Source organism: Pteropus vampyrus, unplaced genomic scaffold (genome assembly GCF_000151845.1).
Source record: "Pteropus vampyrus isolate Shadow unplaced genomic scaffold, Pvam_2.0 Scaffold28, whole genome shotgun sequence".
NCBI classification, from domain to species: domain Eukaryota; kingdom Metazoa; phylum Chordata; class Mammalia; order Chiroptera; family Pteropodidae; genus Pteropus; species Pteropus vampyrus.
The window spans coordinates 2474614-2496073 of NW_011888809.1; the positions used below are offsets into that span (position 1 = coordinate 2474614).

The window sequence follows — 21460 nt, forward strand, 5'->3', positions numbered from 1 at the left end:
TATTATTTCTGGCATTTTAAAGGTGCGTTAACCTAGGTATGCAAGAACAGTGGATGGCTTGCAAAAAGAGCTTTCACTAAAGAGATTATATGCCTGAGGCATGACTACCCACCATGATCTGCCCAGTTAGGAATTTATGATTTATTACAGCACCCTTTTTTCATCCACATCATCTGTGAATAGAAGTAAAGATAGCTTTACTTCTTTTCTGATTTAGATGCCTTTTGTTTTTTCTCGTCTAATTGCTTTGGCTAGAAATTCCTGTATAATGTTAAATAAAAATGGCAAAAGTGGGCTTCCTTGTCTTGTCCCTAATCTTAAAGGAAAAGCTTTTGATCTTCCACCGTTGAGAATGTTAGTTGCCCTCTATCATGTCGAAGAGACTCCTTTCTAGTTCTAGTTTGTTGAGTGATTTTATCATGAAAGATTGTTGGATTTTGTCAAATGCTTTTTTTTAATGTCAATTGAAACGATCATGTGGTCTTTTCCTTTCATTTTATTAATGCGGTATATTATACTAATTATTATTTTTTTAAGTATGAATATTGTTTATTGGTTTCCTATTGATCTTTTAATTGGGGACCTGGGAAGTGGGTATTTGTACATCTATATTTAACCTTCCATTCTAACCTACTTAATTATATTCATTGAACAATATATTTTAATGCCCTTCTGTCCTCCCTATTAAGAAAAACAATGTCACATCTTGGACTTAGATCTAGGTATACTTACCTAATGTAACATGTCAAACAGATAAAGCCCTTAGTCCTAAGGCCAGTTATCAAAAAGTCCCTTCTTTTCTCATCAATTTGTAATGCTACCTCACATACCAAAATCTCCATGAACTCTGAAGACTATTTCTGGACCCTGGAGTCTGGGTCTGTATTCTGTTCTGGTGATCTATTTGTTGACTTCTGCAACAACAGCCTACTACTTGAAATATTGTAGATTTTTTGTTTTTGTTATTGCTTTATTTTCCATTTTTAAGTGTACAATTCAGTAGCATTAAGTACCTTCACAATGTTGTGCAATCATCACCACTACCCACTTTCGAGACTTTTTCATCATCCCAAAGAGAAACTCTGTACCCACTTAATAACTCTCCAATTTATTTCCCTCCCTCCCCCAGCCTCTGGTAATCTCTATTCTACTTTCTATCTCTATGAAGTTGCTCTGTCCTAGGTACCTCATATAAGTGGAATCATACAATATTTGTCCTTTTGTGTTTGCCTTGTATTTCACTTAGCGCTGTGCTTTTAAGGCTCATCCAACTTGTAGCAGGTATCAAAATTTTATTCTTTGAGTAATATCCCATTGTATGTATATACTACATATTATTTATCTATTCATTTGTTGATAGACATTTGGATTGTTTTCGCCTTTTGGCTATTATGAATAATGTTGCAATGAACATTGGTGTACAAGTATCTGATTGTCTGCTTTCAGTTCTTTTGAGTATGTACCTAGACATGAAATTGCTAGATACTATTTCTATGTTTAACTTTTTGAGGAAATGCCAAATTGTTTTACACAATGAGTGCACCATTTTACATTCCCATTAGCTATGTACGAGGGGTTCAAATCTCTCCATATCTTCATCATAATACTTATTGTCCATTTTTTGTTTGCTTGTTTGTATTTTTATAATGGCCATACTAATAGGCATGAAATGGTATCTCATTGTGGTTTTAACCTGTATTTCCCGAGTGACTAGTGATGTTGAGCATGTTTTCATGTACTTATTGATCATTTGTATATTTTCTTCGAAGAAATGTCTAATTAAGTCCTTTGCCTATTTTTAAATAGGGTTGTTGTTTGTTGTAGAGTTGTAGGTTTTGAAAAACGAGTTCTGGATATTTATCCCTTATCAGATTGCATGAGTTGCAAATATTTTCTCCTATTCTGTGGTTTGTCCTTTCACTTTGTTGATAGTGTCTTTTAATACATAAAAGTTTTTCATTTTGATGAAGTTCAATTTCTCTATTTTTTTCCTTTGCTTTTGATGTCATAGTCAAAAAACCATTGCCAAGTCCAGTGTCATGAAGATTTCTCCCTATGCTTTCTTCCAAGCATTTTACAGTTTTAGTTTTCAATAGGCGTTTGATCCATTTTGAGTTAATGTTTGTATGTGGCGTGAGATAAGGGTCCAACTTCATTTTTTTGCATGTGAGTATCCAGTTATCTCAGCATTACTCGTTGAAAAGGCTGTCCGTTCCCTATTAGCTTTACTTGCTGGTCTGGGTTCATGATGTGACTGACGTAGTTTTTGGTCCAACTGTTCCTTGGTATCTCACCAGCTCATATAGTTTTAAGTAAAATTTTGAAAACAACTTTTATCGACTTTTTATTTTAGTCATTTTCTCTAGGTCATACTGTGGAAAACAAGTAACTCTTTCATATCTTTTCCAAACCTTTTTTTCTTCTGTCTATGTTTCCTTTTATTTTGTGGTTCTAGATGCATCTCAGGAACCACTACATCTCAGGAGGCTTTTCCTAACATCCCTGCTTGAATTAGGGGTCTCTGCCTCATTCTTTCTTAAAACATCATATTGCAGTTTACTGGTTCCTTGCCTGTTTCCTTCATTCTCTCCTTGTCTGTGAGCTTTATTTCCTGGCCCGGCAAAGTATTTTAACACCAATTGAGTGTAAACATTTGCTGTTAATAAATGGCATAGGTAATAGTAACCCAACTCACAACCTGTCTTTTTCAAGTTACGACTACAAAAACAAACACAGAAACAAAACAAAGAAGGAAAGCACACAAAGCCTTTGCATGCTAATTTGCATACCATACACCTCTTCAGGACACTTCTACACTACTTAAAGCCAGCCTCTTTCTGCGGGAAATGAAATAGATTATTCTCTTCAATGATCTCATAGCTAACTGATGCAGAAAACCCTAGTCTGGTTCCATTATGAGGTCTCCAAACCATAAGAGGCCGATTTTAAGTGGTGGATTGCGTCCTTGGGAGCGATGGTATGCAAATTAGTGTAAGAGGGATTTGTCTGCTTTCCTGGAATCCATACTGTTTCCCAAACAGAAAATCTGCATCCATTCCCAGTGGTATGCGCGGTTTTGTTGAAGGATTGGGAGCTTGGATGGCTGGAATTCTCAAATGTTTATGCATCTTGGCGATTTTTACTCGACTTTTCTCGAGTCTTCAATTTTTCTTAGTGTAGCAAACAGGAAGAACTTCTGCCCAATAAACAGTAGGCTATCTATCGCTAATCTACCGAGAATTTTTTGAAATGAACATAATTTCTACTTCACAGCAGAGCTTTTCTATTGTGTGCTTTAATCTTTTTCTTTGAAAGTTAAGTCACAAATTTTAAATCTTTGTGTTCAGTTTTTTGTATTCTTAATTCTTGCGCTGGCGGGGGCGGCAATGATAAAGGAGGTTCTTAATTAGAATTCATTCTTTGAGACTCCGCCTTATATCCGGCTAAGGTTGTAATAAACGACCTTGCCTTGCTTTGTTTAAAGACGCAGGGTTCTAGCGTTTGTTCTTAAGCTTACCGTTTGCCAGATACCGCACAGATCTATTTTATCACAGCTGTCACTCTCATTTTTACAGCCGTGAAAAGTACTACTCAAGTTCAGTGTCTTGCCTTGGATATCTCTGGGATTCTAGCTCAGGTCATCGCGCCCTTGTTGTCACCGGTCACCCTTCATCCCTGGCCCTTGCCGGGCGTTTCATGCTCCATCCAGGCCACCTGGGGTGACGGTGGGATGCTAGGTACTACGGCTCGTCCCGCGCTCATTCTGGTATTTCCCATCCCCCTTCCTGGAGGGCGGGCCAGACCTGGAAACCATAGAGCTGACACAGCCCAGAGCGCCCCTTCTCCGGCCGCCGAGCGCTGACGCCGCGCCGCTGGGCGGGGCCTATTGGAGGGGCGGGGGCAGAGGAGGGAGCAGCCGGCAAGAGAAGGGCTGGCCGGCCTTGCAGCGCCCTGCAGCGGCCGCGGCTGGAAGCGGTCTCGTCGGCCCTGCAGCGCTGGATCCCTGACGCACGGAGCTCGAGAGCGAGAACGAGAGAGAAAGGGGCAGAAATGGCGGCTCCGCTCGGCTCCCGCTGAGGAAGGCGAAGCCGGCGGAGGGTCTGAGCTGTCGGCCGGGGGCATTGCTCCCGCCTCCCGCCACCTGCCTTCTCACGCCGACTGCCCTTCCGCTGCCCGACTCTCACCTGTCCTCGTCTGCGCTCCGCAGAGTCCGGGCGGGCTCGACTCTCCTGGCCGGGCTCCACTGGCCCTGACTGCCCGGCCGGCGGGCCGGCCTTGCTCGGCTCTCCCGGGCGCGGCGTGGACGCCGTCCTCCTGGCTGGACCATGGTGAACACCCGGAAGAGCTCTCTGCGCCTTCTCGGGTCTAAGTCGCCTGGGCCCGGGCCTGGGCCTGGGGCCGGAGCAGAGCCTGGGGCGACCGGAGGCAGCAGCCATTTCATCTCCTCTCGGACCCGCTCCTCCAAGACCCGCGCTGCCAGCTGCCCCGCCGCCAAGGCCGGGGGAAGCGGTGGCGCCGGCGTCCCTCTGGACGAGGCACGGGTAAGCGCGCGGCGGCCCGAGTCCGGACGCTGGCGAGTGCCGGCCCGGCCGCCGGGGCTTTGTCTGGCCGGGTTGGGGCAGGAAGCCTCCAGTGGAGACCGCTCGGGGGCTGGAAACCGGGTCTGCGGGTGCGGTGGAGGATGGCACCGGGCTGGGTAGGGCCGCGACAGCTCCGCTGGCCCGTCTCTTTTGTGTAAAAAACACCACTTTAATCCAGGGGAGAGGGCTTTGGGGGTCTTTTCGGGGACATTAGAATGGTCTGCTTTCCGTGTCCTTGTCCTGCCTTAGAGGGAAATTCTAGGGAAGCAAGAGCCAGGGCCGGGAGTGCCCGGGTAGAAGGGCCGGAGAAGAGAAGTGAAAGTTTTCTGCGGTGTCAGACCCTTTTTGTAAGTGTCAACTCCTGCGTGTGTCTGACTCCAGCTTACTTTCAAACTGTTTGGGGGTGGTTCAAGTTGGTGAGGAAGTGAACGGAGAACTCCAGTTGGCAGCCAGGCAGGGATGCTGAAAAAAGTTTGTAGTTGCTCTGACATGAACTTTAAAAACAAAATTAACACTGTCGCTTCTCCAGGCAGGAGAGATCAAACGATACTGTAGCTGGAGAATCAGCTAGCTAACCAAGGTTCTCGTAGGGACCTAGTAGAGCTTTCTAGTAGAGCTTTCAGGTCACAAAAGGGGCATGTCGAAAGAAACATGTAGAATGTTTTGGATAGTAGGTAGGCACTATCATCTCCAAACTGAATGGTTTCTTGTTATCGGAATATTTTATAAAAGGTTAATTAACACCATCGTTTTCACAATTTCACAGTTTCACATTTGGAGAAGGCCGTTGATTTAGTTTTAAAAAAGTGATTGAAATTTTGTTACAGTGTATAAAACTAAACTAGCACATATGTTTTATCACTTTAAAGGAATTGTTAAGTTTGTGTTGTGAGATCGATTATGAATTCAGAAGAGAGAGTATTGTTTTTGTCTAGAAAAAGACTAATTTACCAAGAGTAACTTGGCTGGAAATTGCTAGTCATTTAAAATGTTCCTTTAAATCCATGCCATTTTGTTATTCTTATGGGAAGAAAGCAACATTTTATTTTCTGTAGAGGTCTACAAGATTATGGTTTATGTGTACTTTGTATCATATTATTGACACTAATCATAATGAACTGAGGCGAATACAACAGACATTTTACCCTACTATTTTGAATTATATTTATTGTATCTTTGAAAATGTATTTGGCTTTTATTTTGCTAAAAATCTAGAAAACATTTTCAGAATTGCCTTATTAGACTATTTTAAGTTGAAATAAAATTAAATCTGAAAGTTGTACAAATTATTCAGAGTAATTATTCTGAAAACTGGGCTTTCTGTAGAAATTATTTCAAACATATATAAGCTTATTGACATTCTGACACTAACATTTTAAAATAAAAGTAAATTTAAGAAAGGTCTGTTCTCTACACTTAAGGACAAATAAAATATTTAGAGTGTAAGTATTTAATTGTAGAATGATATGAATGTCTAGTCTATTAGAGCAGTGTCTAATTCATCCGAAGCAATTAGCTCATCTGTCACTGATCAGTTTGTGGTCCCATTTTTGAATTCATGGATATCATGCTCTCCTTACCCCCTGAGGAATAAGGTGAGGTAATTTGTCAAGCAGCTGTTATGGAGATGTTAAAAGGCAAGGAATCAATAATCTAGTGTAGAAATGAACATTTGGTAGCTTTATTATAATTTTTAGAATTTTATTTTATTAGTTTCCACATTTGGTAGCTTTTGAATTACTAGAGGAATGAAAGATATTAAAGCTCTTTCTAGAAGGATTCTAATGAAACTTGCTTCAAGGATCTTTTTAAAATGTTTAAAAGACCATAAATAACTGTCTAATGAAGATTAACTTCAAAACATTTTTCAGTTTTTAAGAAGATTTGTTATCTGGCTGTATTAGATGATGGAATGATCTATTTACTTTCTCCGAGAAATTTAAGAGATTTACTAATCCTAAATTGTGATTTGTCCTTTAGAAGAGGATAAATTATAATTTTGAATTTTTAAAGTTTACGGACTGTGAAGCAGGTTGTATATTTCTTTGCTGTACATTTCTGAAGTGGATTGATTTGAGTCTGGTGAGCTCTTCCTGTTGGTTTTATGTTACAAGAATTTAGCACTCTTCCCGGTTCACCCTTTCTGGTTTAGTACTTAAAAGGCACCCTCTATGTCCGCGGAGTCTTAGACATTTGTTAGTGTCTGTAAAGACTCATTTAATGAGAAATGGGGTTGCTCATGTTGTTGCTCTAGGAGACTTATTTTTGTCGGAAGAAATGTATTCGTCTTTATGACATATAATTGAAGAGGTTCCCCTCTTTCTACTTTTGTGTTATGTTCTTCACTTTACTACACTTGATGCTGATATTTTTTCCTCCTCCTTCCGCTGACTCTTTAGATGATTTCGTCCACTGTGTCTAGAGACATTTTATTTGCTCTGAAAAGTCATAGGACCATGAGCTGTGCCTGTAGTTTTGCCCTTTCCCCCAAGTATGTGTAGGATAGAGAAACAAACATATGATACATTCTCTGGGTTATTGGAATGATTTTCTTGTGACTACAGTTTTTAGATGTCAAGTTGATTTGTGCTGTTTAGTTAGTCCTATGTACTTGGATTTTATGTTTAACATATTTAAAGTTTGACCTCTTTTAGATCAGTTAATCTGCATAATTTAAAATGCAGTAATTAGCATTTATTTGCTCCACCTATGAGTCTCAGCAAAAAACTCCTGTTTTCACAGAATTGGAAAGCCGTCTTTGAAAAATATTTCAATTCTTTTTTGTCCTTCCTTTAGGCCTGTTTGCTGGTACTTTTGGCTTTGTCTCTAGCTTTTTGAGATGGTCATTGACCCTGAGTCTTGTTGAGAGGATCGAAATATTTTGAGTAACTTTATAGGTAAACTTGTTTCATTTTAATTTTATTTAAAAAAAAATCAGTAGATTCTTCTTTAATATGTTCTTTTATCTTCCTGTACTTATTCTTTTCCAACACTCATGCATTTGTTAACACAGCACAAGCAGAGTGGTTGAAGTTGAAGGTTAAACATGGAAAAGAAGCCTGAGAAGGAAATATAATAATGTTTAGAACTCAGATGAGTAGGGATAAATAAAAGTTCCTCAGAGTAGAGCAGGTTTTCCTTGTATTAGATTTATATAGAGCACCATATAGAGCAACATATAGGTGATATTGAGTAATGTGGTAAGCAGTTTCCTCTGTCACAATTTTGAACCGAAGCAGCTGTGTAGTTCATAGGATTCTTTCTGATAGCCAGCTGAAAATGTAACTTAAAAAATTCTGTTCCTGGCCATTTCCTTAGTTCGAATACTATACTAACTTGCAGTTTTTTAGGTTGTGATGAAACTTAAAACATCTGTAGAAGCGAATACATATCAGTTCCTTAAATCATCTTCCCTGGCAGTCTTTTTAACCACCCTTTGGTAGGTTCTTGATTGCATGTCTCCTAAATACATAATTATAGATAAACGTATAACTTCTGGAAACCAGCTGGACAGGTGGTAGGATTACAACTTATTATAACTAAGGAGCCCAACCCAGTGACACCTGACTATTCAGAGAGTGATCTGTCTCTTCAAGGATCCACTTCAGAGAAGTGTTGTATTACTTCGAATTGTGTATTTGGTATTTCTTTTCAGACATACACAATGATGTTTCATTTATGTGCATTACTGAGTTGATTTCTTGATATTTGGGTTTTTGTTACTGTACTAGGAATATTTTATACTTCTGTTACAACCGCCCTGCTAGGGGAGGATTTTTGTGAAAAATTAGTCTCTGAGTAAAAAGCATTTAGGATAAAAAGTTCTATGGAAGTACAAAGTTAGGGGAAAAACCATATGTAAAATGTGTTAACTTTATTTAAATATAAGCTAGAGATTTTTAGAGAGTTAAATATTGTATGTGGCTTATATCAAACAATAGAGAAGACATCCACCTTAAAGTTAATAGGCTATAATTTGTATTAGCTTTTAGATACTTTGAGTATATGCTGTAAGATTACAAACTTCAGATGCTTTTGAACTGTAAGTATTTTGGTATCAGATTTTAAAAACATTTTTAGATTGTTATTGTAGTTTTAGTTGGAGGTAGGATATATACCTTTGTTTAAAGTTTTCTTCTTAGATCCTTCTAATAGAGTACACTGTAAGCTCCATGAAAGCAAGAGCTATATTCCCAGGGCCTGGTGCAGCATCCAACACATAGAAGATGCTTAATAAATATCTGTTAAATGAATGAATGAACAGCATATTAAAGAGCTGATCTATTTTGCGAAAATCAAGATGATTGAACTTTGAGAATAGAGGATTAATAAAACACAGTTCCTCCCTTCAGGACTGTAAGTATGCACATGGTGTGTGTGTGTGTGTGTGTGTATGTATATATGAAAAATTATTAACAAGATAAATCAGTTTAAGGTAGGGGCCAAATGAATAACATAGAAGCTCAGCAGGGTAACAGTTCTAATCCTTTACTCACTGAATGTTTCGATGTTCTTTAATGTTCTTTAAAGACAGAGATTGTCTTGTTCACAGCTGTATCTGTGCTTACAATAGTGCCTGCCAGATATTACTCAATAAATAGTTTTTGAATGAATGAATGGAAAGTATGCCTCATTTAAAATTATTTTCGTATTGAAAATCTTCACTTGCTATATTTACTTGTTGCATTTTGCCCTTTTGCCTCTTTGGTGGTATCCTAGTAAGGAGAGAAGTAAACTAAGGTGTTTCATACTGTCTCATTTAATCCCTGCAACAACCCAGTAAAGCAGGTGACGGTACTCCCATTTTACAGCTGAGGAAATTGAGTTGCGGAAGAGGTTAGATGGCCAGTAGAAGGCCAAATAGGTAATAAGTAGTAAGGACAATATTTAAATCTAGTTCTGTGTTCTCCACTTGTATATCTTACTGTCTCATCTGTATCACTACTTTTTGATGCTGTTCAATCAGTAGTTTCCACAAATATCTAAAAGAATTGAAGAAGGTAGCCGTTGTACAGTCAGGAAATACTGTATGTACTGTGTATAGACAGATTTTCACTAGACTCTGGAGTTGTGCTGTCTAGGATTGTATTGGGACCAAAAGTGGGAACAGTAGCCTGTAGGGATATGAAATATAGGACAGCGATTTTCAGTAATTGCTTACTGCCTCATTTCAGGGGGTGGATGTAGGGAGAGGAGCAGGCATATTGTGTAGAGATCATTTTGCAATATTTTTCCTTCCCAATATTTTAAAGATGGCTTGGGAAACAAAATCTCTATAAAGAGACTTAAGATACTTGTGCTGCCATCTTTCCCTCTGCTTGGCAATGTGGATTTATCAGTGTGTACAGTTTCTTTTATGCCCTAGGAATCTATTTATCTCTGGGGGTTGATAAGTGTTTTCCATTTAAAAATAATGTTTATACTTTAAACCTCTTGAAAAGACATTATATGGCATATTTATATATGAAGATACATACTAGTGAATTAAACATGTTTAGCATTATTAGTTTGTGTCTGTATTCTAGGACTCATATCAAAATCTCTGAAGCATTAGTGCTTCAGATACCCATAGGACACGTTCTCTAAATTTGTCAGACAGGCATTGGGAGGTAATCAAGCCTAACGTTTGGTGGCGATGCTTGCTTTTCCTTTGCCAGTAAATATTTACCAAGCAGCTCCAACATTAAAATGTGCCATGTGGGCAAGCATTTTTGTCTCTTCGATTCACTGTTATAGGGCTGCCATATTGCAGAAGTCAAGGAGGCACCATTCATACTGCAGTCTATGTGAATGACACCTCCTGGATTGTGCAGTGTATTCCTTGTATCTTGTGTGCTGCAATTAACATCCTCATATAGTGTCTCTTGGGGATTTACTGTGGGGGAATTTCTTTGAGATACCCAGGAGTGGACTAGAATATACATGTACTTAAACATTACCTCTAGATTGGCTGCTCCAATTCTAGGAGTAGTGTATAGGGGTTCCTGTATCCCCACACCCCTGCCAGTATTTGGCAATATCTATCTAATTGCTTTTCTTTGATTTGTGAGTATGAGCAACGCTTTATGTCCATAGTATTTTTTGTTTCCTCATCTCTGAAATGCTTGTTAATATTTTTTTGCCCAATTTTCTATTTTCTACTGGATTTGCTTTATTTTCTTATTTTCCAAGAGTATTATTATAGATCAGTGGTTTTTAACCTTTTTTGTCTCATAATAAGAAGCAATACTGTTTACATTGTGACCCTGTACACACACATAGTTTTACCTTTCCTATTTAGGTCTTTTATTCATTCTGCCAGACAACCTGTCCTTTGGAGTGACACTTTATAATACACCAAATTCTCACATATATCCCGCTCTGGTCTATTTTTTGTTGGTCTGTTAATTCTTGTTGCAGTACCACACTATTTCTATAACTGCGGTTTCGAGGTGTGTCTTAATATCCTAAAAGGCAAGTTCCTCTGTTTTTTTCAGAGTTGATTTAGATATTCAAGGAGCTTTATTTTTATTTTTATTTTTTATATTTTCTAATGCCTGTAGCACCTGGTATTCCAAGATGGTCTCCCAGACCCAACCCTGCTTAGCTTCTGAGATCAGACAAGATCAGGCATGTTCAGGGTAGCATGGCCATAGACACTTTATTTTTTTATATGCATTTCCAATTAAGATTATAGAATTCCTCAAAAGATCCACCTAGAATTTTGATTGGGAATGTATTTGAATTCCTAGATTAATTTGCAGGGAATTGGCACATTGGCCCCTGTGCTAAGTGGCTTACTTGTCAGGGATTTATAGAGCTTTAAAGTTGTTTGATGAAAGTTTGTTTTCTTTACAACTTACTAATACCCTTTAAGTAGAGTATACTCCATTGCTCACACTTAGGGTGAGTGTTGGAGTTGTGTACTTGGTTGTGCAAGGTAAGGGAATCTACTTTTAAAAAGTAAAACCAAACCCCAGTGGTAGAGCTTTAACTTCTTAATCTGTGACATAGTATAAGTATTTTAAACCGATGTATAGATACTATAGGAGAAGCTTCATTAAGAGGTGCGCACAAACAAGAAAAACTGGAAGCACAGATTCATGAGCTGGTGGGTGATTTCTGTGTTAAAATTTTGAAAGTAAAATTTAAAATTAAAGTTCAGTTTTCATTTTTAGTGTTTACTATTCTAACTCAGTCTTCAAATTTATTAGATGGAGAATTACAGAGAAGCGATAGTTGATAGTTGCTCAGTGTCATACAATTATTTAGAAGCAGCAGTTCAGCTGGAAATGGAAGTGTCTATCTTTAATTCTTTAGTGTTGTTAATTGAGTAACTCTTAAGTGCCAGACATTGCAGATAAAGTAGCACATAAGATTCTTGACCTCAGCTCTTTGGCAAAATATTTTAATTTTAATATTATGAAATAAAATTTTCAAACAATTTGGAAGTACACAGAAAAAAATAAAAGACCGTCTTCTGCTCCCCTAATTCCTCCACTTCGTTCTACCTAGGGATAATGGTCAGCTGTACGTCTTTGCAGACCATTGTACCTGTATGTGTGGGTTATTTATATGTGTATATTTTTGACAGAAATGGAATCATACCCTATATAGTATTAATGATAGTTAATTTTTCTTTGCGCCATGTACATTCTTAAATATTCATTCATCTTGATGGCTTTTTAATATTTTGTTGTATCATTAAGTAATTATCACTTATTTAACTGTTCCCTATTGGTACACCGTTAGGTTGTCTCCATGTTTTTAATATTCTAAATAATGTAGCAGAAAATGACCTTTCTCTTTTAGATGATGTAAAATTACTAGGTGAAAGGTATATGTATTTTAAATTTTTATAGGTTTTTGCTAAATTGTTCTGTAAACAGCTAATCAGTATCTATCCCGCTATGCAATATTTTCAGCACTGTTAAGTTTTTATAACTTTTATTGTCTGATTTCAAGATTTAGGCTTTAACTTCCTTTAAGGGCAGAGACTGTCTTATCATCAAGTATCTTTAGGATCTAACACAATGATAGTTACTTAATAAATTTCGTTTCTGGAAGGAATGAATCACTGAAGATAATTAGTAAACTTATGAAGTTGTATGAATCCTTCAAAACCAAACAAGTATCCTTACTTGAGTCTGTAACCACTGGCAGACTGCAGGTGTAATATTTATAACTTATACTAACTCACCTGGTTCTTCTAACAATCTTGTGAGGTAAATAGTAGTTTTTGAATTATAGTGGTAAGGCTGCAGTAGAAGACTGGTTCTGTCCAATTTTTAAGTCTGTGGCATTTTTTACTACCTACATTGTTTCCCTGTCATTTTAAGTATGTATTATTTTCAGAATAAAAAAATCTCTCTCTTCCTGGAAGAAAAATACATTTTAAATTATAATAGATTATTTTTATCTTTTTTACAACACCTCAGCTCACCTCTGTATATTTTTCCACTTTCCATATTATTTTGTGATGATCGTTTAATATTAAACTGGTAAGCCATTGCTCTTGGGATATTTGAGGAAAATTTAGGACATTTTATGTGCCTGAAGTTTTAGAACTTTGTAGCATAATATTGGCCTTAAGTAAATAAGTAGCAGTGTGAGTTTTGTTTGCTGCAGTCATGGTAACTGCTGCCTCTGTGTACTTGTTTTACGAATGAAAGAAAAAGAGATTGCGCTTCTAAGCTTTCTCATGAAAACTGAAGTACTTATTTTTAAAAATGGTAGAAAAAGTGTCTTATAAAGGAAATTGGATAAGATTGATCACACCCATACACTTTCTGATCTAATGTTCCTGTTCCGTTTTTCTTGTCTCTTTGAGGATCTTTTTCTCACCAGTCATGCTCTACAGTTTTATTTTATTTTTTTCTGTGGTTCCTTTTCGTCTATATACAAGAAACCAGGTCATCTTATCTTTTTAAAAAAGAAAATCTTTCCCTGACTTCTTTGACTTTGTGCCTTTTTTAGACGATTGCTTTATTTTCTTAATTCTGAGACTTCTTAGAGTTAACTGCAGTCCGTCACCTGCACTTTTTCTCCACTCGGTTCTTCACTTAGTGATTTTCACTCAGCACTTTGCAGAAATTGCCCTATCAGAAGCTACAGTGACCTGCTATTTACTAATCCACAGGTTTATCAGCTTTATTTTTCTCTAGTTTATATGAGATCCTTTTTGCTCATCTCTTTAATGTAGGCATTTTTTAAGGTTTTGACTTCTGCCCTCTTATTTTTTCATTGTTGTGATTCTTTTATTACCATTTCATAGCTATCTCTAGCTTTACCTTATTCTGTCTAACTCAGAGCTGCATTTCCTGCAGTCTGATAGATATCTCCCTAGATTTCTGGCTAGAATTCTAAACCTAACTTTTGTAATCAGAATTCAGCATAACATTTCTCCCTTCAACATCTGTCCCCTGGCCTCCTCCCACACTCCCTAAAAACTACAAAACAAGTACTTTTTATATCTGTCCTATTGTCTTAATTTGGATACTGCTGTCACTAATCTCTTAGTTATTTTGTTTTTTGGAATTGATTTCTTATTTTCTACTTTTATAGTTCTAGATAAGGCCACCATTAAGTCTTGAATTAATATAGTGTCCTGCTAATTCACTTGTTTCCTTGAATTTCTCATTTTTTAATGCTATACTTGGATACATAATTTTTTGTTTTTACATTAAAGTCCAAGTTCTGGATTTCTGATAAATTTTGATCTCAGCGGGAAGGCTTCCCTGAATACCCGAGCAGCATAAATTCTCCTCTGATTCATTATTTTCAAGCTCTTTTACCTAATACTATGTGATTTGTGGTAGAATAGTGGTCACTAATGTGGTAGCTGAGGAGAACATTTTAAGAGACTCTAAGACTTGACTAGAAAATGATTTTTTGCAAATGGGAAATCTTACCTATTTTAGAAGGTTAGAGTTTAGAGGAAAATGTCACTTAGGTCGGATGACTTTATCTTTTTTAATCGTAACTTTCATTTTTGTAGCATTTGACACTATTACTATTGTACTACTTCCCTTGGAAGTCAGTTTATCCTTGAATCATGTTTTTCTAACCATTCTGTGTGTCCCATTAATATGTTGTTACAAAATAAAGTGCACGTCATTTATGATGTCTTCCTTCATCTCTACTAGCAGTTTACATTTTTTATTTTTTGCTTTCAGAGAGTTGTATGCTTCTATTATAGTATTTGCTGTAATATGCTATATGACTATCATTGTAACTATCAATCCAATAGATTGTGTATTGAGTTCAAGTAGGTTTTAATGTATTTTATCATTCCTCCCATGTCTTAAATACACAGTAGGTCCTCAGTAAATGTTCGTTAAGTGAAATTATTCCCTTAGTCTGAGATGCCTTTCCTACTCATGGATTGTAATCTCTCTGATACAGATTGCTAAATGACTGTGGGTAGATTGCATAATCTCCTTAAAATTTTTGGCCTGAAACCGGTAACGCCTTTCCTCAAAGGGTTAGGTTATAATTAACTAGTAAAATGCTTTGAAGATGAAAAAGTTAAGGTTGAACATATGATTATCCTATTAAAGGTGAACTGCTAGTATCAGGTTTGTAGGTAAAAGCTTTCCCAAAGTTTGAAGTTAATAAAATGCTGCTGAAGTAATCATTTTGCACAGCTACATCTTGCTTATTTGCTTTGCTTAAGTCCCTAGATTTCTTTGGAGGGAAGAATCCCTTTGTAATGCTATTTATTCTGAGGTTTCTTTCACAGAGCCAAGTCAAGATTGAAATTCTTCCAGAAGAGAAGTTTAGTGCAGCTGTTAGGATGATGTGCCTCATATTATAGTTAAAACTGTGTTATGTGCCAGAAGTGCTCAAACTTTTGTGTACTAAGAATCATTTGGAGGCCCTTATTAAGAATATCTCACTAGATATAAACTAGAGATTCTAGTTTAGGTTATGTTTTTTTGATGAGAAATTCAGGTGATTTCTGATTCAAGTAATATGTGGATAACACTTTGAGAGAGACTCTGAATGGAACCGAAAAAAAACCAAAAACAAAAACCCCAAGATATCAGAGAATAAGGACCAGTAGACATACAAACTCATTTAAATTGCTAATCGGAGCAACATCATTACAGATCATTTAAAAAATGACTGGACTTTAAATATTTTACTGTTTTGTCTTTAATTCCATAAGTACATAGTACTTATTCCCAGAATATGTTTTTGAAACTTCATTGCCTACAAATGCTCTATGAAAAAAGAGAGCTTGATCAAATAAGTTTGTGAAATGTTATATACTCTCTTCTATACTTAGATTTACACTGCATATTAGCATATTACGAACTCTTAGAAGTTTTGCAGCAAAAAAACCTTGGACCTCATTGTTTCCCCATACTTATTTGACCATTACTCTTCTTTTGTTTCCCCTAATAATTTCTAGTAATAATTTATTGAACAAGCTTGGAGAAAAATTTTTTTTTTTTTGCTTGCTATTGTGTGGGATTAAAAAGAAATGGTGTTATTTTTTTTTTAAATTAAAGAACTTAAAATCTTGCTAGACTCTTGAGACTTGGACATGACACTTAAAAATGGTCAATATATGATGCTAAACTGAATATAGTTAAGCGCCAAAATGTAGGATTGCAGCTAGTAGACAGAAAAGGCCAACTTATGTGAGATTCTTCAGATAAGATTTTAAGGTAGAGATGTGTCTTGAAGGGTGAGTGGTGGGATTTGATAAGGAGTGACACTGGTTTGAACTATCTAAATTGATAAAGCAGTTTTATAGGTATCAGATTCTGTATTCACAAATATGCCTTAGCTTAGAACACATGACATTACTTCCTCAGTGAGTACTTGATGAATATGTTATATGATAATGCTTTTCAAACCCTAATGTGCACAAGAATCACCCAGAATCTTGTTAAAAATGGTTTCAGAATGGAGTGGAACACATTTGTAGTGACAAATGTAGTCTGCTAGGGAGGATAGTATGGAAGTAGCTAATCAGTTTTTCCTGGGAACTTACAACTAATAAGTTGCTGTGTACATTACACAACTGACATGTTTATTATCCTTAATTATAGACACTCTGATCTTTGAATTCTAATTGTTTTTCCCTTTGTGCCTTTTAGTAGGAGTTTGGTCCTGTGACTTTAAAACTAGCTCAACTAAAACTAATTTAGTTAAATTAAATTAAAACACAAATAGAAATTGTTTTTTTGCAAAAAAATTTTTAGTAAGTGAATTAATTCTATAGGCTATACTTAGATACCTTTAAACATACATTGTAAGCATTTCTTATGTTTGTTTGCTAGTGGCTACATTTTGACTGTGTAACATAGTGTCTTGCTTTGGGAAAATATAAAGAAATGTGCATTTATGAAATGCATAATTTATATATATATATTTTTAAAAGAAATTTGCAGCATAAAAGGAGACCAAACTCAAATATATTTATATGGTAGCATATTGAAAATGATTATATATTCCTTTGAAATACTGATTTATAATGCCAAGTGATATCAGCATATGGATTAAATCTTCTCTAAAGAGAAGGTCCTTTCTTCTGCTCTCTTCTTCACCTGCTCAGTGTCCAAAGAATGGCATGGTGGAGAGCCGCCGTGCAGAGATAGTGACCTTCCTGCAGTCTGAGGACATGCGGCTGGGAGGGAATAATGGAAGTGTGATGGCTGGGGTCTCTGGTTGAGAGATTGGTTACCTTAAATAAACTAATTAATCGAAAGAGTAAATAAATAAATAAAATGAATGAATGAATGAATGAATTGGAGATGACAAAAGCCAGGTTTACAAACAGAAAGGAAAGTATAGAAAGAAACTTAAGGTGTGGAATTAGCATTAGAAGCATTAATGTACACACATTATTTTTTTTATTATTTATGCACAGTTAAAGAAATATAGATGTGTGTATATATATATTTTCTTTACATATATTTTCTAGCTCTCTCTGCTAAGAATACGTAGTAGCAGTGAAACCCCTGGTAATAGTGAGTGCACTTTGTGCCTTTGTCTTGGTTTCTAAATACCATCCTTGACTAAAAGGAATCAGGACTCGCTCTTTGGAGAAATGACTAATTCTAGGGTCAGGGAGGGAAAGTACAAGATGAGCTTAGAGATTTTTTTTGTGCTAGAAAGTAAGAAAATACTCAAAATGATAGGGAAATGTTAAAAGGATACAGGAAATACTTTGAAAGGGCTCCTGATGGCCAAATCTTTTATAATTCGAACAACAAAATAATATAATAAAATAAGAATCCACAAGTGCATGTTGATATAAATAAATGAGTAAATGAATTGGGTAAAGGGGAGAGGGGAAAACTCTTTAAAGTAGAATGCCAACTAAAGAATGTAGGAAGAATGATGGGATTAGATAATCACCTCAGTGGTATTGGATAAAGGCAAGAGTAGTCAGTGAATGTTAAGGCTGGTGGGTGGGGAGGTTCAATGAGGCATAGGATATTGGTGAATCATTAGAATAATTTCACCTAATCTAATCAAATACAAAAGGGAAAAATAGACTTTACAGTGGAGAAACCCGGCCGGCACCAACTCAACCAGGTGATCAAGCTGATAATGATGGGTAGATATAGTATGCATAGTGTCATTTCTGTATATTCCAAGAATGTATGGCCAGACTCTGGTTATGAGGAACATCAAATGGACCCAGATTGAAGGTCATCCTAGCGAATGAAAGGCTACTCTTTACAGTCAAGAGGAAAGACTAAAGAACTGTTCCAAATTGAAGAAGACACAGGAGGTCTGATAACGAAATACAGTATGTGTTCTTGAATAGGATCTTGAACGAGAAAGGAAAGAGAGACGTTGTTGAGATATTCGATAAAATTTGAATGTGTCTGTGGGTTGCCACTGTGTTATATCAGTGTTGATTTCCTGGTTGAGAGGGTTGTATGATGCTACTGTAGTAATGTGCCCTTGTTTTGGGAGATACACACTGGAGTATTTAGAAGAGGAATGAAGAATCATGTCATGAAAAGATATACACACACCTTTTCTGTAGAGTTGAAACTATTTTCAGATACAAACAAGACTAAACATCCTTTTCTGATTATAAATGTCATCTTTTGACTCTCTTTTCTCTCTATTTATAGATTATTACATTTTGCTACACTTGTAGAGTGATTCATTCAGTAAATATTTATTGGTTGAATAAATACTGTACTTTATCTAAGAATTTAAGAATTCTGTATATTTTAATAGGAATAATAAATACATTTTTAACTTTGTCTTTCAGAAATCGGAGGTTGATGGTAGTTTAAGCGACAGCCACGTGTCTCCTCCAGCCAAACGCACTTTGAAACAACCTGATTCTGTTTGCAAAGACAAATCAAAATCACGGGGTACTGGTCAGCGAGAGGAATGGAACATATCAAGTGGACAGACCAGGTGAGAAGTGAAAACTCATTGATTGTTTTTTCGTGAACTGTTTGATATGATTCAGGGCTGAAATTAGTGTGAATTTTCTTAAATTGTAAAGCTACTAGTATCTAGATATACTTATAAATTGTATTAAACTTACTTTATAATTTCTGTATACAATTTTGTTGTCTCCAAATATGCCATAAAATATATTTTTTTCATGAAAATATGTAGTATGTAGTAAAACTCATTAAAACTATGGGTTTTGATAGGTCTTAAATATGCATACATGTACATGTTTATAGTCCTGCAAATTTCAATAAAAACATATGGTTAGAATTTTTTAATTTGAAAGTATGTAAAATCTCCCCTTTTTAAAATTATTAAATATTCCACTTCAGATGACATACTAAAATATAATAAAATCTAAATTAATTTTAAATCTTTTTATCTCTCTACTTGTTTTCAACTAAATTTGCTTTGCGTCTGATTCAATATATAGCAAGAAACCTTAATTTTACTCACCAAAGTAAATGGTAGTAGTTTAATGAAATAGGATAAACACACACACACACAGAAGAGATTTAAAATCAACTCAGAATCTTTAGCTTTTCTTTTCTCCAAAGTCTTTAATAGAGAATTGCTGATGATGTGCTGACTGCAAACAAATAAAAATAAAATATTTTGGTTTCTTTTCTCCTCGAAGTATTTAAAAATATTTTGATTAAATATACGTACACACATATGTATATGTGTGTATATATGTAAATTCTGGATACTGTTACTCTTTAATGAAAAAAATCTTTGGAGTTACATAAACTTTGATAGGCAGTACATTTACTAGTCTCTAAAGAGTCTGTACCTATTTCAGTATGTTCCGGAAAAGGTACCACTTTATTTAAAGAATTTTTTCTTCCTTTTTTTGGCATTAAAAAAAATTAAAAGCCAAGTAAGCATTGTTTTCTTCAGAGAGACAAAAATCTTATTGTGCTTTTTTCCTCAGTGATGTTGCTGTTGTTCGGAAAAGTGTTAGATTCATTTTGTAGAATGATTTTAGGGTTAGCATTTTATTCTTTTGACTAATTTAAGTACGTATAATTTTAGTTACAGTTGATATTCAATGTTGTATTAGTTTCAGATGTACAGCATAGTGGTATTTTAAATTTTTTATTTTGCATCGTCTGGGAGCTAAGTAGAAAAATACAGGAATCATAGTCTGTTGATTTCATCTCCCCTTTTTTATACTTATTCATATGTGAGATGAAACAGATCCAAATCACTGTAATGACGTTTAAGATGAGTGCTGCCCTTTAATTACACTTCTAGACTTGATCTACCTGTTATAATCTGTGTCCTGTATTTTTTGAGTGAATCAGGCTTCTTTTTCTACATAAATGTTTCTAAAAAATGTTCTTTCAGTGTTAAATTTTGACCTTTTAACTGTAAGATAATTTTAACAGTTTAATTCAAGTTCGAGTATGTAATGCACTAGATTCCCACATCTTATCCACTCAGAAGGCCTTTATATAAATTGATGTCTTATATATAAAAAGGCCTCAGTTTTGGGGGGGGGAGATAGTTTTGCTTCCCTTTAGGTACCGTAGAGTATGACACTCCTTTAAAAGAAATATTAAATACATTTTGAATAAAAAGCTTAAGAAATAATGCATACTAACAGAATTTACTGTTTCTGTTTTGGTAGTTCACATTTTAAAGTTTTTTAAAAATTGATTATTAATTAATTAAAAAAATTTGTTTATTTAAATTAGTTTCAAGTATACAGTACATTGGTTAGACATCTATATTGTTCATAAAATGATCCCCCCAATTGCTCCCTCCCTCCCCTGGCCCTCCACTTAGCCATCATATTAATGCTAACTGTATTCCTTGTGCCGTGCTCCCCATCCTCATGCCCAGCTATCAACTACTAATTTGTACTTCTTTAATCCTTCACTCCATTCTCCCAGCCCCCAATACCCCACCCCTCTGTCTGTCACCAAATTGTCCACTATATTTGTGAGTCTGTTTTTGATTAGTTTGTTCTTTTCGTTCCTTAGATTCCACATATAAGTGAAATCATATGGTATTTATCTTTCTCTGTCTGACTTATTTCACTCAGCATAATAACCTCTAGGTCCATCCATGTCGTTGCAAATGGTAGGATTCATTTTTTTAATGACTGAGTGCTGTTCCATGGTATATATGAACCATAATTTCTTTATTCACTTGTCTGTTGATGGGGTAAAAAGTTTTTTAAGTCTACGGCCATGCTACCCTGAACAAGTCTGATCCGTCTGATCTCGGAAGCTAAGCAGGGTTGGGCCTGGTTAGTACTTGGATAGGAGACCGCCCAGGAAGACCAGGTGCTGTAGGCATAAAAAATAAAAAATAAGGGATTGTAAACTGACAGGGTCCTTGCAGTCTACAAGGTCAACCAAGGGTTGCCTCACCTAAAAAAAAAAAAAATAATAATAATAAAAATAAAGGAGACTTTATAATCATAAAAGATTTATTGGAGGATGTATTTA

At 35.9% G+C, this 21460-nt stretch overlaps 1 protein-coding gene and 1 pseudogene across 4 annotated transcripts in view; both read left to right on the top strand.

The window, feature by feature from the left end:
- Nucleotides 1-3914: 3914 nt before the first annotated feature.
- The window catches only part of ATAD2B (ATPase family, AAA domain containing 2B), a 108189-nt gene continuing 90643 nt past the window's right edge, over nucleotides 3915-21460 (top strand). For 3 of the 4 annotated variants that reach the window (XM_011356583.2, XM_011356581.2, XM_011356582.2), the window contains exons 1-2: nucleotides 3915-4541; nucleotides 18808-18959. In XM_011356583.2, the coding sequence (XP_011354885.1) occupies nucleotides 4326-4541; nucleotides 18808-18959 (368 nt within the window). In that variant the 5' untranslated portion in view covers nucleotides 3915-4325. The remainder of the gene's footprint in view (nucleotides 4542-18807; nucleotides 18960-21460) is intronic. The other variant, XM_011356580.2, reaches the window with a different exon arrangement.
- On the top strand, nucleotides 21190-21307 carry LOC111737608 (annotated as a pseudogene).